The sequence below is a fragment of the Choristoneura fumiferana genome, chromosome 6, assembly GCF_025370935.1.
Source record: "Choristoneura fumiferana chromosome 6, NRCan_CFum_1, whole genome shotgun sequence".
Taxonomy (NCBI): domain Eukaryota; kingdom Metazoa; phylum Arthropoda; class Insecta; order Lepidoptera; family Tortricidae; genus Choristoneura; species Choristoneura fumiferana.
In genome coordinates this window covers 800,698-817,948 of record NC_133477.1, presented here as the reverse complement: position 1 = coordinate 817,948, position 17,251 = coordinate 800,698, and the positions used below count along the sequence as shown (strand labels likewise).

At 41.4% G+C, this 17,251-nt stretch overlaps 1 protein-coding gene across 1 annotated transcript; it reads right to left on the bottom strand.

Annotated features, from left to right (window-relative positions):
• Positions 1–1,405: 1,405 nt before the first annotated feature.
• ENGase (cytosolic endo-beta-N-acetylglucosaminidase) lies at positions 1,406–15,211 on the bottom strand. The gene is given in 11 exon segments (XM_074088787.1): positions 1,406–1,759; positions 3,783–3,873; positions 5,422–5,554; positions 5,557–6,019; positions 6,678–6,832; positions 7,301–7,385; positions 8,703–8,880; positions 9,950–10,098; positions 12,798–12,946; positions 13,495–13,643; positions 14,499–15,211. Coding segments are annotated over 11 exon segments (1,923 nt in total). The 5' UTR covers positions 14,849–15,211; the 3' UTR covers positions 1,406–1,738.
• Between the last annotated feature and the right edge of the window lie 2,040 nt (positions 15,212–17,251).

Sequence of the window (17,251 nt, the reverse complement as noted above, 5' to 3'; positions counted from 1 at the left end):
CCTCGGCAAAGTAACGCCTGATTCAATAAATTAGTAGGTAATGTAACATGTTTTTACTTAACAGTGACGGCTTGCGGCATCAGCAAAGTGATAAGAATGCCTAATGTTATTGCAGTAAGATACATGTGTCATACCTTTTCGGAATCTGCATAACATGTCTAATTTATTGGCGTTATTTGTTTGTTTCGTTTCTAGTAATTATTTTTCATGGCAGATGGTTAAAGTTGAAATTCATTTTTTTGAGACAACTTAAATCAAGATTAATTAAGTTTTTTTCAGCTTTTTACGGGAGTTACTGACAAAATAACACACTGCACTTCTGAAGTAACTATTCACGATTCGATACACATAAAAAACTGTTATTAAAAGCTTTCCAAGTCGATGCTGGTACTAAAAATGTCAAGACAAAGGGGAGTATCCTCAAAAATCTTTATTTCGGTAATAACTCGAAAACCGTGCAACTTTTACTGGGGTCATGTTGGGTTGGTTAGGTGCCTCTTGAGCTGGCCTACCTCTGGTGTCACTGTGACGTGGTACTTCTGGGACACCCTGTATATTCGTGCAAAATTACAGCTTTCTAGCATTGATAGTCCCTGAGCAAAGCCGCGGACAGACAGACAAGTAGCCAAAATGGCAAAAACGGAACCCTTATAGTTTCTCTGTCTGTCTCAATTTGTATGGAAACACGAAGAGCGCCTCTAGCGGAACGTTTGCGATGTTCGTGTTTCCATACAAATTGAGATTTTAACGCGTACGCGATCGTGACGTATTTTGTAACCGAAAAATTACACTAAGGGCACAGATCGGAAGTTTTTGCGATGCGTCCTGCGAGCTCGCAGATTTTTGCAATGCGATGCGAATTCGCTGTTTTGTGTGGGAGCACTAATGGCATCTATATTAAACGATATTGTAACGGATAACTCACGTCTTAAACCGAGTTTAGCTCGACATGTTATCGTGAGTCTCACGGTAGTTTCATGTTCAAAATAATGGCATCTACTTAAAATTTGATACGGCAATGTAGTTTGGATGACAATGCAAATAGTCACAGCAAAAAAAGCTTGTATTAAGAATGAAATTTTTAACAAAAACTTATTTTGCCATTAAATATTTTTTTTTATTGGAGGGGAGCATTCCTGAGTGTAGGTATTCAGTTAGAAATGCGTAATTAATAACTTAGACTGGAAATATCTACTATTTCCTTGATGCTGTGCTTTTAATATTGCATTTTTTTTACAGAATAGCCTCTTCCATTTCTGAAATCGGAAAGTAGGAAAAAAGATAAGTATTATCATGAACATGAATCATGTCATGATATAAAAATTGCTTGGTTGATACCTATTCTCTACGCCTATTCTAGACTAAACAAAAACTAGTTTGTTTGTAAAAAAAATGCTTTATTGTAACAGTTATTTTTTTAATAGGTACTTACATGATTGAATTTTTTAAACAAAACCTTTACAAAAAAATACATTAAAATAACAAACAAATCGTTGCTTAGGTACTATATGCACATTATATAGTTGTTGAATATAATATTTTCTTAAAATAAAAACTAGTTCACTTTACTGCCGTACTTAAACCCGAAATTTAACATTAATAATAATAAGTGTTTGTATATATATGTAGTTATTAAATTCTTTATTGCACAAAAGAAAATAAACAAAATACAATTGACAAACTTTGAGATACGTGTACAAAGGGTAAATTACCTAATCTGAAATATTGCTGCGCGCGTTCATTCCTTGACTGGCCGTCCCTGCAATCAGAAACGTCTTATGAATAAGGAGCGACTTGGCCCTTTACCTTTACTACGGAGTGCAAAATTCGAACTTCGTGTCTTGCCGTCCCGCTCACGCTTATATTATTTAAAACGAGAGTGAGAGGGACGGTACGATACGAACTTCGAATTTCGTAGTAGCCCCTCTCTGCCCCGACCTCACACGCGTGAAGAACTAAAGTTTTTTAAAGCATCTCTTAAGGATTACCGTACGTAAGGCATGTAAATTTATTTCTCAACGACTAGATTGCATAATATGGTTTTTTTATGCTTACGTAATATTTCATTATAATTAATAGTTATTATTACAAAGGAAACTTAGATCTATGCGAAAATAGCATGCTTAAAATTAGTTCCGACGACGTTTCGACTATATTGCAGCGGCCGTAGGTTACGGGTAATATTACTGCATTTAAGTCCCGGTTTTAATAAAAAGAATGAGTGAAAACCGCGTGTGTTTAATTTTTTATTCAAAAGTACCTTCCTTCGGTGAAAAATTATCTAACTAATAGCAAAAACCTAATCAAAATCCATTGCGTGGGTTAGGAAAAGTAAGCTGTATACGGACTATTACGGACAGACAGAGCGGAAAGCTTTGATTTATTAACTTTACCTCATATATTAATTTAGTAGCCTGTTGCCCGCGACTCCGTCTGCGTAGAATTCATTTATCGCTATCCCGCGGGAACTATGCAATTTTCCGGAATAAAAACTATCCTATGTCCTTCCCCGGGACTCAAACTATCTGTATACTGAATTTCATCTAAATCGGTTCAGCGGTTTAGACGTGAAGTGAAGAGGTACCAAACAGACTTACAAACTTTCGCATTTCTAATATTACTGGGATTTGAACCACTTCCAGCGGTCGGATTGACTTTTGATAGATTGAAATTTGATACCGTAAACTGCTTTAACTTTGCCCTCTGGCCCCAACATTGCCTGAGTTGATTTAGAGTCGATAACTTAGCACTCTTATAGGTTTTAAACTTTTATCTACATTGGAATTATTATTACGGGGGGATATAAGTTTTAAAACCTAAAGGGTGCTAAGTTATCGACTAAATCGAATCAGGCAATGTTGGGGCCAGAGGGCAAAGTTGAAGCAGTTTACGGTATATGAAAAGTTGGATATCAATGCGAGTACAGTCTGCAAAAAAAACGTGTACAAGGAAAATAAAAAAAACTTAGGCCCTGTCCGCACTGCGAATTCTCACTGCGCGATATTTTATTATTATATTCCGTACTTGAAATACATTTTTTTTACCGCCAGTGCGGATACTCGTTTAAAGATGCGGCCACATGCTAGTCGCGCGACGCTCGTTTCCAGCGATAAATCTGGTCACGTGACCCTCTTTAAATATCCCGCGACTCAAAAAAGCAGCGTCAAGTCGCCGCGTCGAACAGCAGCGTCGAGATGGCTGCTTGCAGGAATTATCTTGGTCTTGGAAGCTGATTTCTTAACCTCCTTTAGTGGCAGTCGTGGCAGTGGTACAAATACGTACCTACCTACCTAAATACCTACTGCTGTGAGCTTATAATAATACTTGTTATTATTATTGTTATTAGGTGACTGGTAATTTAATTTTCAATTGTCTTTTTCTTTTTGTATTCTATTTTAATTTATTTTTGGTGGAAATTTGTATGGTATTTTAAATGTGGAAAAATTGTAATGACTTGGGTTTCCACCTGTAATGTTACACTTTTTTTTTAATGATTATTATTGAATAAATAAAATAAATAAATGAAAAAAAGAAAGAAATTGGAGTGAATGAAAAAAAAATAACAATGCTTTTTCCTAAATAAAAGATGTTTTCTTAGCGATAAAGCTCAACCTTTTCTGCTTTATCGCTATATGTCACGTGCCCAGAATTGACGCTGGAAACGACCGTCGAGCGACTGCATGTGGCCGCGCCTTAAGATTCAATATGTCACAGAATTGCGAGAAAAAAACTGTGCGATGAAAGCGCGGGTAAAACAATAAAGCTAAATTAAGTACACTGACTTGGCAGAGCCCGAGCAGCCCGAGCAGCGCGGCGCCGGCGCAGCCCACGCCGACCACGCGCGCGCCCGCCTCCACACGCACGCTGTGGTACCTGCCGGTGCCGGTGCCGGCATCAAATAATAAGCATTTACAATAGAGGAAACTGAAACACGTACAGTCACCAGCATTAATATCTGCCACAGCGGAGCGTGAAAAAATATCTGACACGTCCTACCGACCCTACAAATAGAGTCGTATCAGATATTTATGCACGCCTGTTGAGTCAGATATTGGTGCTGGTGCTGGTGACTGTACCAGGGTGGAACCTTATTGCTAATAATGTCACTTTGACATTCCAGACACATTCCAAAGAAACCAAAAGAAGAAAAAGGTTCCACCCTGGTACATACTACGTACGTTACAGTTTCTTTAACCGTGTAGGTTTTTAGGACAGTTTTATTTTGCGTTTTTACTGTTTTTTTTTAAGTCTCGGTAATTTTGGGGTTCAGAAAAGAGTTTATTTGAAAAAAATATGTGTCTTTTATAAGCATTTACAGTCAAGGAAACTGAATCTCGTACCAGGGTGGAACCTATGTGCTACTAATGTCATGTTGACATCCCATACATGACACCAATTTTCGTACAAATTTGAATACTCTACTCTGTTAAGTCTGCTCTATTATGCAGTGTTGGGTCATTTTACTTTGAATACTGACAGACAGACATCAAAATTGTAGATTTTTAAACCTTTCTTTTGGTTGTGCTGTAAGAGGTGCTTTCATGCTAAATTTTAAATTTCTAGGACCACTAAGCTATACATTTTGATTCCCTCGTAATTTGGATAATTAGTATGGAAATACATGGTAAACTATTGGTATTATGCTTTGGGCTTAAAACCACTAAATTTCATAATACCTTATTCACTAATACCCCTAATTTTCAAATTACCATGGGCTCATAATATCTAAAATGTCAAATTGTCTCTTGTATTAAAATGAACGAAATTCATTATGACTTTGCCTTAAAATGTCATATTCTCTAAATACCTAACGATTGAAATCCATAATTCATTCAAATACCGAATGACAGAAATGACAAATAAATAAATAAAAATAATAAATAAATTATAAGTTCTAAATTGCATTTTACCTTTTTATCAATATTCTGTTTCTGAATAAATAAAATAAAATAAATAAAAATATTCCCAGATCTCAAAAACTTCTTGGTTTCAAAATACCTAAATTGCAGAATGCCTAATTTTGTTTTCTTGTTACACCGGAATCATAATATGGCTGAATTTCAAAATACCTTAGTCTCATAATAGCTAAACTTCAAAATCACTTTCATGGCAAAACAACATACCTATGCTTAAAACAACCAAAAGTTAAAATATCTAAATATGTATGTAAAAAGACTTGTCAAGATTGTTTACCTTTTTTGTAATACTAAAAAAACGAAGTATAGCTAGTGCAATGGGTAGGTATTGGAACTCTGTGCATATGGACTCTAGGGGCAGCATTTATAGGTTAATTTAATTTAACTTTATAATTGGACATTTTGATGTATAAGTATTTTATTTTATTATGTTTTAATTTTTAAAATCTATGGATCTGAAAATCTGAAATAAATAATTATTATTATGATAGGAAAGATGTCCAACCTAACGTCCCAGCCGTGGGCGTTCTCCACGGAGACGTAGAACCCAGGCTCGTGCAGCAGCAGGTACCGCTGCAGGGCGCGGAAGGCGGCGTCCTGCGGCGAGCGGAGCGCCGCGCCCACCGCGCGCCACCCGCCCGCCCCGCCCCCGCCCCCGCCATTCGCACCAGCACCTCCAGGGGGCGCCCCGCCCCCGCCCGCCCCACAGCAGGCTTCGTCGCCACGCACACGATCAGCTCCTCCTCGACCTCGAAGTCGCAGTGGAACAGCCGCACGAGCCCGCCGCCCGCCTCGCCGCTGTCCACGGACAGACACGAGCCGCCGTTGAAGCTGTCGTCGTAATAAACGTCCAAGCAGTCGGTGCCCTCTCGAAGGACCACGTCGTAGCGCGGGTACGCCGGGGACAGGGTTTGCGGCTCCGAGTCCTTCTTTTTGGTGGTCTTCCTGAAGAGCTGCTTGAGCCGCTGTCTGAGGGAGAGCTTCCCGTGGGGGGCGTGGGGGGCGGGGGGGGCGGGCGCGAGGCGGTACGAGTGCGGGCCGTGCGCGGCGTTGGGCTGGTACTGCTGCAGCCGCAGGTTGTACCACGGCTCCGCGGACACCACCTGCCGAGACGCGACCACACTGTGAGCTGCCGGCCTACAGCCTGCCGCCTGCCGCCTGCCGCCAGTGCCGCTGCCACACGTAACTGGGCCAATCAACTATTTTACCGACACTTTGGGCGTCTCCTGCGATACCAAAATTGTCTCTGGCGTTACCAACAAATCGTACTTCCAACAAGATATTTCACGGTTTAATAGGTTAAACTTACGTAGGATGGCATGTATTCATGTACACCATCTATTAAATTACGGAAAAAACATGTTTACTTACAAAAATCTGCAATTGTTTGGAAAATGTCGCGGACAGATTAGTGTCGGTAAAAAAGTTGATTGGCCCAAGTACACATATTGTGTGTGCATGCAAGTCCATGTAAAATATCAATCCCGGTGTGCACACACAATATGCTCCGCGTCAGCACTGGAAACAGATCCCTGCGAGCACTGCTTTTAATAAGAGCACACGCAAATATACTTTTTTAAATGAGAGCCAGGAAATACATACAATAGCAATTTAGATTATTTTTTCTTAGGCGCAAGGTGGCGCAAGCTATGAAGAAATGACGTGGGACGGAGGCGCGTCGCAGTCGTGCCTCCTCTTGAATCAGTTTTCATGCTAAATGTACAGAATCGTCGCAATGCACACAGCGGGGCAGCTACGTACCTCGCCGTAGCGGCGGCGCGCGGGGCCCTGCCCGCGGCAGAATGACGTGCTGAAGGGCAGCGCGCGGGGCAGCTTGGTGGCGAGGAACGGCCACAGGCTGCCCCACAGCGCTCGCTCGCGGACCTGCCAGCGCTGCAGCCGCCCGAGTGCCCCGCCTGCCGCCAACGACATAATAATAAACGTCTATTGGTTATCACTTCTCAACCTGTGGTCCTGTCCCAGGAGGTGCGTTAATAAGTACGTTCCACTTCCACTAATCGTCCACAACGACCGTAACGCCCTCTATATCGTTCCACTTAAGACCCGTGGTCGTCGCGAGCGGTCGTTCGACGTCACCGTTCGCGACCGCGCGGCGCCCACACCGCCCACAGAGATGTGGCCTTTGCCAGTGGGATTTCACCATGACAGATGAGCGAGATGTTGTCAAAACTTGATAAACTTTCAAAGTCATTATTTTTCATTCGTTTTGTCATAAACGCAATTGCACCTACAATATTTAATGCAAATAACATATATAAGTTTACAACGTTATATAATACATATTGCAAAGCAATGTCCAAGGGGGGCGGCTGCCCTCCCTTGCCCCCCAGCTAAGCTAGCTAAGGTTAAGCAGAAGCTCTCACCGGGCCCGTCGGGCGCGGCCTCGTACGTCCACGCAGGCGCGAACACGGCGAGAGAGCACTCGTGCCGGTGCGCGATCTTTACCGCCTGCAACAAAGTGTTTCATTGGTCGAAAGGGCCCTACAGCTGCATTTCCACCATAGATGTGCGAGAATGTGTTGCGAGGAAACTGTTTTTTATGAAACAAAAGAAACTCTTCATTTACGTCTCACTCCGCTCAGCTGTTTGCACCAGAGCAGTGCTGCGCGAGGATAGGTAAATGAAGCGCTTCTATTGGTTCACGAAAAACACCGGGGTGTGGTTTTTCGTAGAATTATTGTTTGTCAATGTTTCATTCGCCTACTGTGCTGTTTCATTTCTGAATTCTCAATTTCTCGGAAACCAAAAATTTTTCACTGCGTATTTTCTTATGCTTTTATAGACCACAGTAGGTTAAGTTAAGTTTGTCAAATTAAAGTTTCGATAAAAAAATATCATCATCATCAGCTTACAGCAGTCCACTGCTGGACAGGCCTCTCTTCCATGGCGCGCCACATCACTGTCTTCAGCCCCTCGCATCCCTCCGCCGCCAGCGACCCTCTTAGGGTCGTCCGTCCACCATGCCTCAGGACGCCCTACACTACGTTTTCCCGTCCGTGGTCTCCATTCAAGGACTCACCTGCTCCACCGTTCATCAGCCCTGCGACAGACGTGGCCAGCCCAACGCCACTTCAGCGAACAAATTTTCTGAGCAATGTCGGTGAAAAATAGTAGATTGTTGCACCAAGCAGAAAGTTATTTACTGTCGCACCGAGTGCCGATTTGGAGCCCGAGCGTAAGCGAGGGCTTTAAAAAGCACGAGAGCAATGTAATTACCTACTTAATGTCAGGTGCATAATCTGCTTTTCTTTCAACTATTACAGGAATAGTTGACGAAAAAAAAACTCATGCTAAACAATTCATAGGAAATAAATGTCACTAGCACTCGATGATTCCATTTTTGTAAATTTACATTCACACTCTCAAAAAAAGTCCACGGAAAATTCGCAAGGTTCTCCCGCTAATTTTTTTTTTTTTTCTTACTCTTTTTGGCAGATTTAGTAGCAGATATTTTTACCCACGATCTGTAAAATTTCGGATGGGCGCCAGGTTGGCCAACCAAACACACAGTTTTTTTTTTAATACGGCTACTTACTATTTTTCATAGGACTGGTAGTGTGCGTGTGTAAAACGGCATCGACACCGTCGCAGTGGAAAAACGAAGCCCCGGCGCCGGCGCCGGTGCCGGTGCACGGTAGGTAATGCCGGTGCCGTGCCGGTGCCAGGCCGGCTAATAGAAAATCACCCATCCTTGCACATTTCTGGTGAAAACGGAACCTTAGGCTAAACTAAAAAGCCAGGGCATGTCTCGGCAGTGCTAGTTACGTGCTGCGTGTTGAACTGCCCGCCGCCGATGAAGTTCCGCCCCCAGACGTCGAGCCCGACGAGCAGGTCGCGGCGCCGCGCTGCCGGCCCGGCCGCCGCCGCCGCCGCGCCGCGCGCCACGTCCGCCGCCGACCACGCGTAGTTCGTGAACAGGCCGTCGCTCGCCTCAAAGAACACTCTGCAAACAGGACTCGTCTAAGTTTTTTTTGAAATTCATGTGCGAAATTAAATTTGAACACCACGAGCTTTATGGTGAAAGGGAAACCTGCACAAACCTGCGAAGCAATTTAATGGTGTGTGTGAAGTTCCCAATCCGCACTGGGCCCGCGTGGGAACTACGGCCCAAGCCTCATTCTGAGAGGAGGCCTGTGCAGCAGTGGGACGTATATAGGCTGGGATGATGATGATGTTGACTGGCGTACGGTTGTATAGATGACGAAAATGAGAATAAATCTACCCTGCCTTGTAAGGAATAAGGGTAAAATTGTTCAATCATTTTCCCAAACTCTTTATTTCCTAGTAGCAAAATTTCCGTCCGCATTTTTTCCCGAAAGCTTAATTTTACTGAATCCTATTTTCGCCGTCGCGTTTTTTCTCAATTTAAATGGACACAGAATCATAGGTGTAGGTTTAGGTTATGTTAAGTTTGTATCGGCCCGAAAGGCCAAAACTACACAAAGTAGGAGCTCCGCACTAGCGGAGCTTCATCGACACTGTTTCTGTGTCGATTAAAATTGGGGCAAAAAAAGATTGTGAAAATAAGCTAGTAAAAAACCATGTGCGCCGGCGTAAGAATGCTGCCTCCCCCTCTCTTCCCGTGAGCGCCGTAGGAACCGGCTGAGGGATATTACCTACCAGAAGATGGGCAGCAGCGTCTTTTTGACTACTATAGAAACTTGGAGGCTAAAGAAAACCGCATTGAAATCGATCCACCTGCAGGCTGGTCAATGCACGCTGTTCGTGTCGCGGTGTACTCACCGGTTGTGTTCGGTGAGCGTGTTCTGCCAGTGCAGCGCGCCGTCGGCCGTGACGCTGTCGTACCAGAGCAGCGCGCCCGGCCCCAGCTCGCGCCGCCCAGTCAATGCACGCTGTTCGTGTCGCGGTGTACTCACCGGTTGTGTTCGGTGAGCGTGTTCTGCCAGTGCAGCGCGCCGTCGGCCGTGACGCTGTCGTACCAGAGCAGCGCGCCGGGCCCCAGCTCGCGCCGCCCCAGTCAATGCACGCTGTTCGTGTCGCGGTGTACTCACCGGTTGTGTTCGGTGAGCGTGTTCTGCCAGTGCAGCGCGCCGTCGGCCGTGACGCTGTCGTACCAGATCAGCGCGCCGGGCCCCAGCTCGCGCCGCACCAGCGCGTGCAGGTGCCGCACGAACGAGACCAGCGCCGCCGGCTGCGATATCTGCGGCCGACAAGCATTTAGGGCAGCCACATACACTCGGAATTCCGTTTCTGATTCGATATTTGAACGCAGTAAATCCATACAAATCTATGGACCTACCACATACAGACGTAGTTTTCCGTTCGAACTTTTCTCTGATTCGGAAAGCCGCATGGTGGCCACGTGTGTGATGCGATGTATTTACGAAATCTCGAATCGATATTTCGAATCGAAATTCCGAGTGTATGTGGCCGCCCTTACAGTCGCGAAATACAAATACAATACAAAGTTCACCACCTTAAGGTCCGTTTTTGCTTGCTCAGTATAACTGCTTGCTTATCGACCGAGTATGACATACTTATTCCGTCATAATGTCATTCAAAAAGGTAACATTTGCTTGCAACGTATAAACGAATTTATTCGAAAACTGTGAAAACTGGTCAACCTTTTCATTCCGCCCATTTGTTAGTTCTATACCTTAAAAGCATAAATTCCTTGTAGCGATGTAGGTACCGAACCGCATTTCACCTCGATCGTATTTTTAATTATAGCGTTGTGTTGTGTCACAATTGTTTATTTTTTTAGTCGCTATAAATTTTAGTCGCATTTCACCTAGATCGTGCATTAGGCACTTGTCTCACCGCCAGCGAGTAAACGATTGGCTATCGACTATTTTCTCGCTCAAGAAACGAACAAAAGATATAAGATCCTGTGTGAGTAAAAGAGACACATATATTAATAGTTGATCGCTGGCTGTTCACACTGTCGGCGAGAACTCGCTCTTACATCTTTTGTCGCAGCGACAAGAGCTATAAAACTCGCTGAGCTATAGATACTCGCTCAGCGATGTCAGCTTGGCGGCCGCCCCGCACGAGCGGGTCGAGTGGAGCGAGTAATCGCCCGTCGCACGCGAACACTCGCTTACAGCCGAGCGACAAAACTACACTCGCTTCTCGCTGCTCGCCCACTCGTTTCTAGTTACTCGCTCTGCTCGCTTCTCGCTCATCGTCGTCGGTGGGACAAGTGCCTTAGTGCATTTTAGTGCAAACACTAATTAACGTGTCAAATTAATTAGAGTCCCAAGCAAACATCAATCGCAGCGAAATGCATCTAGGGTAAAATGTAAAAAACTACGCGAAAAATTGCGTCAAGTAACATGATTCTATTGACATTTTGTTATTTCGAGGTGAAATGCGATTCGGTGCATCGCTACAAGGAATTTATGCTTTTGAGGTAAAGAACTAACAAATGATTCCGCCATTGTAGACCTATTGCATCCAGCACATCACGGGTAAAAGTTCAGAACGTTTTAAACTATCGTGGTGTGCTGCTCTGCAGCGGCGCCGGCCACCACAATGAATATCAATTAATATGGTAAAATAATGTCCTACAGTGGAGGAAACTGAATCACATACCAGGGTGGAACCGTTTCATAATCAATTTCATTACGATTTCTTTGACAAATGTACAGGATGTGAACATGACATCAGTAGCACAAAAAATCCACCCTGGCACAATATACGTAACAAGGCAGTAGATCGACTCGGCCGTATTCTTGAAATTTATACCTACGGCTGCGCGAAGCGCTAGGGTTGGCGACTACAAAAAGAAAAACAGATGTGTGTATGTTTGTAGTTTTAGGTGTAGGAATAAAACACCACTGGAAGTGGACACCGTTTGCGGTCGAGTTCCAAACTTACAACGCGCGCTCTTATGCTAAATCTTTCACTTTCCATTCAGTCAAGCTGTGGAACGATTTACCCTTGTCTCTAAGGGAATCTCCGTCTGTGGCCTCGTTCAGGGAGAGTTTAAAGAAATTATGGCTGGACACTGACACCTGAGATGAGACTGTTTCGCTTTTGTAATTGTTTGTTATATTTCCTTTGATTTATGTTAGTGTTAATGTAAATAATGTTGTATTTATTTTATCTCTTTTGAGTATTTCTGTTTTGTCTCTTTACCGCACGTAATTTTCCGCTTATCCTCTATATAACCAAATGTTTTTTCCTAACTAGGTTAGCTGGAAGAGATCCCTTTTTAGGGATAAGCTCGCCTTTGTTCTCCTCTCTGTGTATTTGTATTTTTATTTTTATTTTTATGTGCAATAAAGAGTTTACATACATACATACATACAAAACATGTGTTAATTTTATGATTATTTAACAAAACCTGTGACTTTACGATTTACACGTATTAAAAAAAAACTACTAACTAGATCTTGTTCAAACCAATTTTCGGTGAAAGTTTGCATGGTAAATGTACATCATATATTTATTTCAGTTTTATCATTCTCTTATTTTAGAAGTTACAGGGGGAACACACACATTTTACCACTTTGGAAGTGTCTCTCGCGCAAACTATTCAGTTTAGAAAAAAAAATGATATTAGAAACCTCAATATCATTTTTGAAGACCTATCCATAGATACCCCACACATATCGATTTGAAGAAAAAAAATATTTGAGTTGCAGTTCTAAGTATGGGGAACCCCCAAAATGTATTGTTTTTTTTTCTATTTTTGTGTGAAAATCTTAATGCGGTTCACAGAATACACCTACTTACCAAGTTTCAACAGTATAGTTGTTATAGTTTCGAAAAAAGGTGGCTGTGACATACGGACGGACAGACAGACAGACATGACGAATCCAAATGGGTTCCGTTTTTTGCCATTTGGCTACGGAACCCTAAAAAAACAACAATATCCCCTTATATTACAGCTACCTTATTCTCGATGTTGAGCAGCCAGCCGTCGAACTTGAGCGTCTTCGCGATGGACACGAGCGCTGCCGCGAAGCCCTGCCACTCCTCGGGCTCCGCGAGCAGCTTCTCCCAGATGGCAGAGCCCTCTGCCCACTCCGTTATTACTGTGCCTGTGGATTACAAAAAAATACCATAATACATAACTTTATCCTGGATAATTCTTGACGAAGCATAAGAAATTGTCTAGGTCTCGATTAGAATTGTAACAGAACTCCGCTTTTGCCTTCATAGCTGCAAACTCTCCGCAAGAAGTATATCTAACCTAATTCAAAATTCAAATTCAAATCATTTATTCAGTAAATAGGCCGCAATGGGCACTTTTACATGTCATTTTTTAAACTACCAGCGCTTTCGGAAAGACCATCATTGCCAAGAAGAATACAAAACTTGACAGAAAAGAAACTTGGCAGAAAGTCATTTTTTCAACATAAAATAATTACAAACAAAATACTTAAAAACTACAGTATACAATTAAATAAAAAAAATACAAAACAATAATAATAATAATACAGGGATGTATGGGGTCCCTTAGTTACAAAACTAAACCTTCATTACTTGTTCTATTAAAAATTGTACTATCTAGTAAACAATTCAAATTTTCTTGATATTGACAAGCTAAAGAAGACTATGATGGTCTTAGAGCAATTATTTTTCTTACCAATTACCTTGACCCCATGCGCGTGGGCAACATTGATCCAGCCCAGCGGAGGTATGGTGACAAAGTGGTGGCTGAAGTAGCAGAACACGTCCACAACTGCCCAGTTGTAAAATGTGTATGCATCAAAGTTACTGGTCCCGTTCACTTTGCTTAAAATAAAATTAATACATTTCTACATTAATAATAAATCTTTGATCAACAATACTACATATTACGCATTGTTGATTGCAGTAATAAATAATCAAAACAGGTCAAATGAAGTTAATTTCTCCAAGATACTAGTGCTCAAACTGTTACTGTTTAAAAGAGAAACAAGCATTTAAGATAATTAATTATGTGCACTAAGATAGTGTTACTGTGTTAAGGACATTCTTAATTTATGATGTTTTTTTAATGTCCATAACCATAACTAAAGCATTTTGAATTCACAGATATTTATCAAAACACACACACGCACACACACAAACATCACGCCTGTATTCCCAAATGGGGTAGGCAGAGCACACAAAACATTAAGGATTCAGAGCCACTTTTAGCAATTTTAGGTTTTCTTTAAGTTTCACAAAAACAGTACAATAGTGACAGGTTGCTGGCCTGTCGCCCATGGTATACCTTAACCTATATCCTCAGTCGCATCTTACAACATCCACGGAAGAAATGAAGAGGTGTAATTCTAACCCAACACCACAATTTAATTTTTTATTTGGCCATGCCATAGAGCTAATTACCATGTAGTTCCGATCAATGAACTGAGCCATCTGCTAAAGTTAATGGAGATATTTCAATTCCTCCCAGCAAAACTATGAATAAAGGCTTCTTCTTAAGTCACACTTCTGTTTGTGTAATTTTCCCATCTCAGTGCATCCTTAAGGATTTTTTTCTACATTTTTTTTTACTTTTAATGATTATTTTTGTTGAGGCTTAGAACACCAGGTGAGCTTAAAGCAAGTACTAGTAAAAACAAGTCGGTACATATTATTTTGAAGCTTTAATTAAATGCTCACCTGTCATCATGATAGCCATTGGCCATATCATGGCAAACTAAGGTCTGCGGTAAGTCTTTCCTTTTGTGGCGACCAACCTCTTCTTGATTTGGGTCAAAATGACAGAACGTTTCTGGATATTCAACTTGAACTTCATAGTTCTCCTCGGGATGATTTTGTCGTACTATATCCATGTTCCTTATGGCATATTCACTGTGAGGTTTTAGTTCCACGCACAAGGATCTCCAAGCTGGCGGGTTCTTTAAGAACTCTGCCACTTCTTTCAGCGAATCCAGCGGCTTGCAAAGGAATCTGTCGTCGTCTACGTCGATTTCACCGGAATGAGACACTTGTGAATGTTTTTCGCTCATTTTTGCAACAATTATGTCTGAACTGACACTTAAAAGTATTGTAAACTTAGCAATTAATTATTTTAATATAAATTAGGAAATATTATAACACTTATTCGAAGAAAGCATCTTTAAATCTTTTATGTTTATTTTCTTTTGAGGTTATTTTGTTTATCATCAACTCCATCCATTGACAGACAATGACATTTATGAAATTAAATTAAGACAGTCCCACACCACACGCATGACTGACGGATTCAAAAACCGCTAAGCGAACCTCCGACCTCCGCGAACGACTGGGAATGGCGGCAATACCGAACCGACAAGTCTCATTCGAGTATATTGAACAATATTTAACGATTTATATCTGCATGAATAATAAGTACTTACCTACATAAGCGTAGCTATTTCTGTATAAATATATTAATTAGGTCGGCGATAAAGCCCATCGGATTGAACTTTGCTACTTGGAAGTAACGATTGTGGTAAATAAAATTGATCAAAACAACACCTTAGGGCCCGGGCCCACTTAGCGTCTTTCGGACGCCAGCGTCTCGTTAACGCCCGCCCAGCGTCGACACGGCGTCCGCGCAGCGTCGCCTCGACGTCAGGAGGCGAAATGTGAGCAGGGCTACTACGAAACTCGAAACTCGAAGTTCGTGTCGTGCGGTCCCTCTGACACATGCTATAAATACGAGAGCGAGAGGGATGGCACGATATGAACTTCGAGTTGCGAGTTTCGTAGTAGCCCTGCAGATGCCGGCATCTAGCCAGCGCCCTTCCCCTATTGACGCCGCGTCGACGCTGCGCGGGCGTTGACTAGACGACGACGCTCGAAAGACGCTAAGTGGTCCCGGACCTTTACGTTCGCTTGGACAACGCCATCTATTGATTTCAGGTGAAGATAACACGTCATCTCATCTTAGCCGACTGCCGAGGTGAGATAGAATAACTTGATCGTTTTTTATAAATAATATGTTTTATATTTTACAAATTATCTATTTATGTAGTCTTATGTAAAGTAATAAAACTGTGTAGTATATCTTTGTAGCGGTCCGAGGGTCACCAACGGAGCTGGCTGAAAATCAGCGCTGGGGTGTTTAGGTATTATTAACACTTCAGCGTTATGCTGAACCAGTGTCCGATTCACAACAACAATGACACATACTTTCCTACGTTTTGTCTATTTGTACTTAATACTATTGTTGTGTCTTGTGTTCTGAATAAATGTATTTTATTTATTTCTTTCTTTTATTAAGGAGCGACCACACCGTTGCTCAAAATACGGAGACGGACTAAAAAGTTAAACTAGGTATTTCATTTTAAACGCTGTGGGTATATATAGATGTCTCTGAAAGGTACCTACTTACATGTGTATTAGCTGTAGAATATTTATTTATTGTTGTTGCTGATAAGAAACTAGCTCAGGAAACAATGTCCCAGTTCACTAATGATAAGACTTCATTGTTCCTATTGTTTCTATTGTTGTTGTTTAATGTTTAAATAATCTAAAATTTGCTGACCGAGGAAATGACAGTACAAATTGCTTTTTCGATGTGTTTTATTTGTTTTTAAATCTTTGACAACATCGTACACATAAGAAAATAACGGAATAAGGCTAAACATACCGCCCACCAAAGTATATCTAGGTACTTTACTACATTAATTTCCCTTTAATTAAATAAATAAAATTGTGTTTATATTATACTCATAAAATAAAATCAACCTGTATATTAATATGCTTCATATTATTGACATGACATTAGTGTTTTTCGATCTAAATGGACTGTATCTTGAAAGTCAGTTTTTCAATTAAATTAATGTACGTGTCCTCCAATGGACAGAGCCATATTTTTCTAAAAAACCAACCAACCTAATGTACGTGTCAAAACATAACAAACATAAAGCGAATTAATTTGTTTCTTTAAACATAAAATAATTAATAAACCTATTTGTTTCATTACTTACGTTTGTTAATCTTCAATCTCTTCTTATTCTTATACATACTGCATTCTTAAAATAATTTCAGTAAATGCTTGTATATTTTGTTAGTTGTTAGTACCCGTAAATTAACTCTGACTGTCTGACTCAACCTACTGTCTATCTACTTTAGGATTATTTTAGGATGTGTATCTAAAATTGAAAGTATTCGAATTTCGTAAAATTTCATCTACTAAGTACCTACTTACTTACTAGTCAAGAGACCCGTCGAGAATTGGGTAGAGGGGAGTTTTCGAAGTGAATATGGTATACATTTCTTGAATACGTGCCATTAAAATAGGTACAAAAGAAGGTTACAGTGTTCGAAAAAATGTATGCATTGATTATAATTCTCTAGCATTTCAATTTCACAGAGGATAATTTAAAAAACAAATACTGTCACTGTCAGTGTCAAGTGAAGTCTGCCCTGCCAGTCAGTCATCT